The following is a 6,855-nucleotide window of genomic DNA, read 5'->3' as shown; positions in this document are numbered from 1 at the left end:
CTGCCTCGGAAACAAGCCCTGTGGCCAGGGGCCTCTTGCTTTGGGGCCACCCCACTTGCTGGCCACAGCAGCCGCCCCCCACCCCCACCCCACCGACCTCTGTTGCCTTTCCAACAGATATCCTCTATACACTTGGGCCTCGGAAGTCAATCTGTTTTTTTTTTTTTTAAACAAAACAACAACAACAAAAACACTGTAAAAGCAAACCAGGCTTATTGTAAATTATACTGAAATAGACTGGAAAGATAAATTCAGTAATTTCTTTGTCCCACAGTCTTCCCCCTCCCCAAATCCTCTATCACCCCACACTCCTCCTGCCCCAGTGAGCCCAAGTTCTTGCTGTCTTGATGATTTGCAATCCTCTGCATGACTCTGCCTCTTGGGTTTGTTTAATTAGAAATAGGCCTGGAAAGTGCTTCTTATGCACTGGCATGTTAATTGCTTATCAGAGAATGAGAAGGGGTGACAATGTTTGGTGATGGAAATTTCCACTCCCTTCCTCTCTGGCTTTTTCTCCCCCACCCTTCTCCTTGCCTCCTGTGCTTTTTCTCTGTCTTTTTAGCCTCTCCTGCTCTTTGTCTCCCTTCCCCTGGCTCACAGTTCCAGGGACTGTCTGGGATAGGCCAGAATTCAAACCTACAGCAAAAACCTGTGCCTTCCTTCGCCATTTCCCCCTCCTTCTTTCTCCTCTTCCATCCAGCCCCTCTCTCTGTCCCCCTCTCTAGGTTTTAAAGGGATCCCAGAGCAGAGAGCTGACTTGATACTCAGTACTCAAAGGACAATTTTCCTTTTGTTTCCTTTCCCCCTTATTATGTTTTTCTTATTTAGTTTTATTTTTTAGAAAACAGGAGAAAAGAGTGAACTGGGTTGGGGGGAGGGGAGACACATTTCTCCACAAAGGTACAAAATGGCCTATGGAAAGTCCACCTCAGAGTGCCAGCTGGGCAGCCTCTTCCTGAGAGTCCTTCGGAGCGGGCTGGGGTCCGCTCTGGGAGGGGTCCCCACGATGGGAGGGTAGGCCTCCTTCAGCCCTTGCCCAGGAGGGGAAAGAGCAAGCAACTGAGACTGTACAGAGGAACAGAAGAGGAGGGGGCATATCCCGCGGGCCAAGGGCCTGGGGACACAGGCAGGGGACATCCAGGTGGCAGCCCAGGAGCCTCAGGGCATGTCGACCCCTGGGAGGTGGAAGGCTCTAGGTTGAGTCCTTCTGTTCCTTGCAGATACTCCTCAAAAAGGCAGCGGAGGAGTCCCCCCAAGGTAAGGGCCACATCTTGGTGGGTGCAGGAGCAGCCCCTGGGGCCACAAAGCTCCATCTGTCTTGGTCCAGTTGTCAGGCCTCAAGCACGTGGGTCCATGTCACTTTCCAACGGCCCAGATCACTTCCCTTTTTTAAAAAAGTAGTCCTACCTTTTTCTCTACTGCTGAGAACAGGCTGAGCTCCAGGAATTTTGAGACAATGATGGTGACAGTTTCTCCCCTTCTAAGGACTTGGACAGCTTCTTTCCCAGATTCCAGGGCAGAACAAGGGGTGCAGACACTACTCGGACTGAGGGGGGACCCCAGCCCCAGAAAGCCCAGGCTGGAAGAAGGGGCCGCCCACCCACCCCCTTCCTGGGCTGGCCAGAGCCAAAATGGGCTGCTAGCCCAGCTGCCAGCAGGAGGGCAGCCAGAGCCAGGGTAGCGATGAGCCCGGGTCGGTCCCCTAAGGCTCTGTGGCAAGGAGTGGCCTCTTTAGTCCTGGCCCGTACACAAGCCAGTCGGGTGTGGGCGTCAGCAAAGGCCACCTGCAGGCAGGCCCAGTACTCCGTGGCCTGGAGCAGGCGGGTGATGTTGTAGCTGTGGGTGCCCCGAGGCAGGCGGGCCAGAGCGGTGGCCCCTTGTCCCCGGAGGGAGGAGGTGCTGGACCAGGTGAGGTTGGTGGAGACGGTGTTGGGTGGAGGGACCCAAGACAGCAGGATGTGATAGGGGTGGGTCTCCTGTACCCGGAGCTCTAGCCCCCACCCCTTATTCCTGCCTCGCTGCAGGGGAGCCCGGCCAACCACCACACTAATGGTCTTAGTATCGGCCCCCACCAGGTTCTGGGCCACACAGGTGTAGAGCCCCGCCTCTTCCACTGCCACCCTCCGCAGCTCCAGGGTCCCTTCGGGGTACACCCGGTAACGCCTGCCTGCACGGGCGGCTGTCAGTCGAACCCCGGCTGGAGTGACCCAGTAGATCTCAGGTTCCGGTTCAGCCAGTGCCCGGCAATGCAGCACCAGGCTCTCTCCACTGGCCACATGGAGGACAGAGGGGAAGCTTCGGGGAGAGATGAGGGGCAGGCAGTGGTCTGTCATCTCTCGGAAGGGTACCTCTCGGACTGGGCGGCGCTGGAGGTCTGGTGGCTCGGCGCACAGGGTGGACTGAGGCTCAATGAAGCGGACATGGGTGCTGGTGGCATTGGCCCAGCGGATGACACAGTCACAGCGGATGGGATTGCCATGAAGACCCACCTCCTGTAGGCTGGGCAGGGACTCCACCGTCTGTCGGTGCAAGGCACTGAGCGCATTGTTGTTGAGCATGAGGGTCTCCATCTGGGGCAGGTGGTGGAAGGCGCGGGGGTGGATGAAGGACAGCCGGGGGTTGTTGGTGATGTCCAGCTTGGTCAGCTCGGGGAGGTTTACCAGGGCAAATTTGTCAATGGAGACCAGCTCCTCCATGTTGTTCAGCCCCAGCTCCTTGAGGTGTAGCATGTTGGCAAAGTCTCCCGGCCCCACCTGCTGGAGTGGGTTCTTGTTCAGGTCCAGGAACTTGAGGCCAGGCACCTGCTCCAGTGCCCGCCTGGGCACCCGGACCAGCTGGTTGTCATAGAAGGAGAGGCTCTCCAGGTTTTGTAGCCCCTCCAGGGCGTAGTCGGAGATGTCCCGAAGGTTCATGCCTGCCAGCACCAGGCTGCGCAGGTTGGCCAGAGGCCGGAAGTTCATGTCCAGGATGGCATCCACCTTGTTGCCCCCAATCATGAGGATCTCCAGGTTGGGCAGCATCTCGAACCAGCGGCTGTCCACGGCCCTGAGCAGGTTGGAGTTGAGGTGCAGCCGCAGCAGGTTGCCAAGGCCGGCGAAGGCCCGGGGGGCGATGCGGTGCAGCTGGTTGTGGTTGAGATATAGCTCCTGCAGGCTGGCCAGCCCTGCAAAACTGTGGTCCTCCAGCTGGGTCAGCTGGTTTTCCTCCAGGTGCAAGCTCAGAAGCTGGGGCAGGGCATGGAAATCACAGTCTCGGGTGTCTGAGAAGCTGTTCTGGGACAGGTCCAGCTCGGTAAGGTTGGCCAGATAGCCAAGCTCACTCCGGTCCACGCGAACGATGCCATTGCTCTGCAGTAGCAGGGTTTGCGTGCCCACGGGCAGCGCTGGGGGCACAGCTGTCAGGAACAAGTCATTGCAGTCCACGGTGGTGGCCTCTCGGTAGGATGAGCGGGGTGTGTACCAGGGCCGGATCTGGCAGGCACATTGAGGGGGGCAGGGAACGCGCCAGGGGACCACGGGCACAGTGGCAGTGGCACCAGCCACCCATGCTAGCAAGAGTGGGGCCACGAGGAGCCTCATGGTGGAGCCACGGGGGAGGGGACCGTCCACAGGAAAAGTCTGAAGTCCTGCCCTTAGCGGTTTGCAGGCTGAGGGTCAGCAGCCTGCCGGGGCCTGGGGACCCTCGCTCCTAGGGCAGTCATGGGAGCTAGGTGGGCATCACTTCTTGCCTTCCTGGGTGTGGCGGTCCATCCTTGTCCACTGCACCTGCTCACTCATCGCCATGCCCCAGCGGGGCAGCCCTGAGGAAGAGAAGGCAGAGTTAAGCAGGTGGCAGAGAAGCTGAACCTAGTCCCTCCTCCTGTTTCCCCTGTCTGACTCAAGAGGCGAAATGAGCTGAACGTGGAGGGTCTCCTGGTTCTGTCCTACAGTCCCTGGGCTTCAGTGTCCTTTTCCAGGCCCTGACACGGGAAGTGAGCGACTCTGAGTCTCCATAGAAGGAGGAAGAGATTGGCCTGAGAAGCTTCCAGAATACTCAGAAAAGGAGTGTGTGTGGAGAAGAGGGGCGGGGTGGCTGTGATTACTGTCATTTTTTGAGTCCTTCTGAGCCTAGAGAGATACAGAGTAGATTTTCCAAGCCTTCTACATCTCTCCTCCCTCGCTCCTTGATTCCCTCAGTAACAGGAAAATAAAGTGAGTTTCCAGACACCTCTGTGCGTGGTGTGGGCAGGGAATGGTGAAAACAAGCGCAGCTTCTAAACTCCAGGGTGGGCTCAAGGACTCTGGAAGTTGAAAGGCAGTCTGGGGAAGGGCATGGCCCTCCCTGGGGTCTGCTTAAGTTCTCCTGGGGTGGGGCACAGCTTGGGTTTTTGCCAACTTCCCTACAGGGTTTCCCTTTCTCAACAGCCTGGCCAAACTGCCTGTTGCTAAGATTAAGAAGTCTGGGTCTGAGCTCCTTAGTCCTGCAGATAAGACCTTCTGTCACCTGGCCCCAGCCACTTCTGGCTTCTCTTGCTGCCATCCCCCTTGCCCACTGTGCACAGTGCTTTCAGGTTGAAGTCACCCTGACACGTCCCCCTTCTCATTGTCTCCCAAGCAACTTCTAGTTGTTCTTCAACACACAACTTAAGGTCAGTCACCTCCTACAGAAAATTCCTCCCAAGCCTCCCTCACCTGGCTGGATAAGGGGCCTGCTTTACAATCTCATAGAGCCTCATGCTTCCTCCCATCACAGTCCTGACCCCAGTCCTACCACGTTACGTTGGAATTCCTCCCCATCCAGGGGAGACTATGTCATCATTGGTCTCGCTCAAAGAACCTCCCCCCAGTCCAGGGGACCAACCCAGATTCTCTCAGACCCGGTAGCTGGGCTGTATCAGCCTGGAGGCAAGTGCAGCCTTGGCCCAAAACCAAGATGGGGAAAGACAGGGAGTTTCCTGGGCTTGGTCTAAGTCCTCTGTGGAGGTCCGGTTTGGGTAGCTTTCCACCTGCCCACATCAGGGAAGCGCACGCACACTTGCTGAATATCTGCGATCTGCCAGGACTCTTCCAAGACTCTAAATGTCTTCTTCTGAGTTAACCTTCAGAACTAGTCTGCAAGATAGACACAAATACCTCCAGTTTGCAGATGAAGAAATTGAGGTCTGGAAGAGATGAAAGAATTTGGCTCAAGACACATAGCTGGAAAGTGACAGAAGACGGGAATCTACCCAAGTCCAGAGCTTGTGCCAGTCACACCATGCTTCTTGGTCCCCAGGTCTGGCCAGAGCCACCCTGGCACACTGGGGTACACTGGTGGCTACAGTGGCAGAGTGGGTACCCATTCTTGTTTCCTGGGGCAATGACTCCTTCTTAGGGAGCTTTGGGAAGCTGCAGGCATGTCTCCTATCATCTTATAGGCAGGTACCTCTCAGCTGGCCCGAGGAGCCCTTGCCCACTCCATCCTGCTTCCAGGACCCTGGGGCCGGGGAGGGCAGCAGCGGGAGGGGTAGTGCCCCCCTGAGCAGCAGAGCGGCATGCCTGTCTACATCTGACTACCTCCCACCTTCTTTTGTAGCTATTTCTGAAGGTGGGAGAAACAACCGTGATCTAAAACGCACAGAGGTCTTGGGTAGGAGGACTGCATGGGCACTGGCACAAAACTCAGGGCAAACAAACCCATGCACACACATGTGCACCCGTGCACGCCTGGCCGCCCAAGCCCATGACTGGTGGTCAGGAACAGGGAAGGGAATTCTGTTGTGTGATATCTGGGTGGAGAGGCAGCAGGGACAAGCTGAGTTCCTGAAGGGCCAGTGGTCCTGCTTCTTGCCTAGACCTGGCACAAAAGAGCAGAACCCATCAGCAGGGAGATCTTACTATTATGTACTTGCAGCTTCCTACCAGAGCACCCTGGGAACAGCCATTGACTTCTCTGAGCATCTGTTCCTTATGCAGAGATGAAGCTGTCATTAGAATGAAAGGAACTGAGTATGTTGCACACAGAAAAAGCTCAGTACATGTTACTTTCCTCCCAGCCCCATTCATCCCCTGGGGTTGGGAGGCCCTTCAACTAGGACTTCTGAGAGGGAACAGAAGCTGGATCCTGGAGCTTGACGAGCCTCTGGGAAGCTTGCCCACCGTGGACTCAGTGTTGCCCCCAAGTTATGGGGTGGGAAGCTGTGTGCAGAAATGCACAATACATATGTCTCACCTTTGAAGAGGGCCTCTCTGGCAGGACACAAAAGGCAAAGTGCTTAGGAGAGCCCGAGGCCATTCGTAAGCAGAGACAAGGCTGCAGTGAGTGGAGAGGGGTCCTCAGCCCAGCCCCAGCCATATCAGACCCTGCCTGAGTCCCAGGCACCTCCCCTCCAACACCTTTGCTCTAACATGTTTTTGATGAAGAAACCCTTTAAAACTTAATAAAACCCTCCAGAGACTGGACTTTCCCTGCACCCCAGGCAGCACTCTTCTTGCTACCTCTGGCTAGAACGGGTGACTGAGGCAATGCTCCTACCCCTCGCCAGGAGGCCAGGCTTGGGGTTCAGCACCCAGAGAGAGGCAGTGGCTTGATGACTCATGTTCATGCACCTTTGATCCCAAGACTTGGCAAAGGCCCAGACTAGTCCTCCCCCTCACTGCCGAGCGGCAGCCCCTCCCAGGGTGGAACTCAGATCTGCCCACTCACCTGCCATCACCATTTAAGGTTGTCTTGCGCACGGCCCACTCATGCAGGCTGATTAGCAATTTCTGTTGGGAGCTCAGGGAAAGCTAATTGTCTTTCATCCACAATCTCCTGGGTGAGCGGGAGTTCAGACTATCACGTGTGCATGATCCCTAGCAGCGGGGCATGTCGTATGTGCCTTTTGTGTCACCACAG

General features: G+C 56.4%; 1 protein-coding gene across 1 annotated transcript; it reads right to left on the bottom strand.

Annotated features, from left to right (window-relative positions):
* Window positions 1-242: 242 nt before the first annotated feature.
* On the bottom strand, window positions 243-5,802 carry LRRN2 (leucine rich repeat neuronal 2). Its single transcript, XM_037067142.1, has 2 exons — window positions 5,667-5,802; window positions 243-3,799 (listed from the first exon to the last, which is right to left on the bottom strand). Exon 2 carries the CDS (start codon window positions 3,576-3,578, stop codon window positions 1,416-1,418), a length of 2,163 nt encoding a protein of 720 aa, XP_036923037.1. The 5' UTR covers window positions 3,579-3,799; window positions 5,667-5,802; the 3' UTR covers window positions 243-1,415.
* Between the last annotated feature and the right edge of the window lie 1,053 nt (window positions 5,803-6,855).

Source organism: Sturnira hondurensis, unplaced genomic scaffold (genome assembly GCF_014824575.4).
Source record: "Sturnira hondurensis isolate 20B ecotype Veracruz unplaced genomic scaffold, ASM1482457v3 Scaffold0017082, whole genome shotgun sequence".
Taxonomy (NCBI): Eukaryota; Metazoa; Chordata; class Mammalia; order Chiroptera; family Phyllostomidae; genus Sturnira; species Sturnira hondurensis.
Note: the sequence above shows the minus strand (reverse complement) of the source record. Positions and strands in the feature narration are given on the sequence as shown.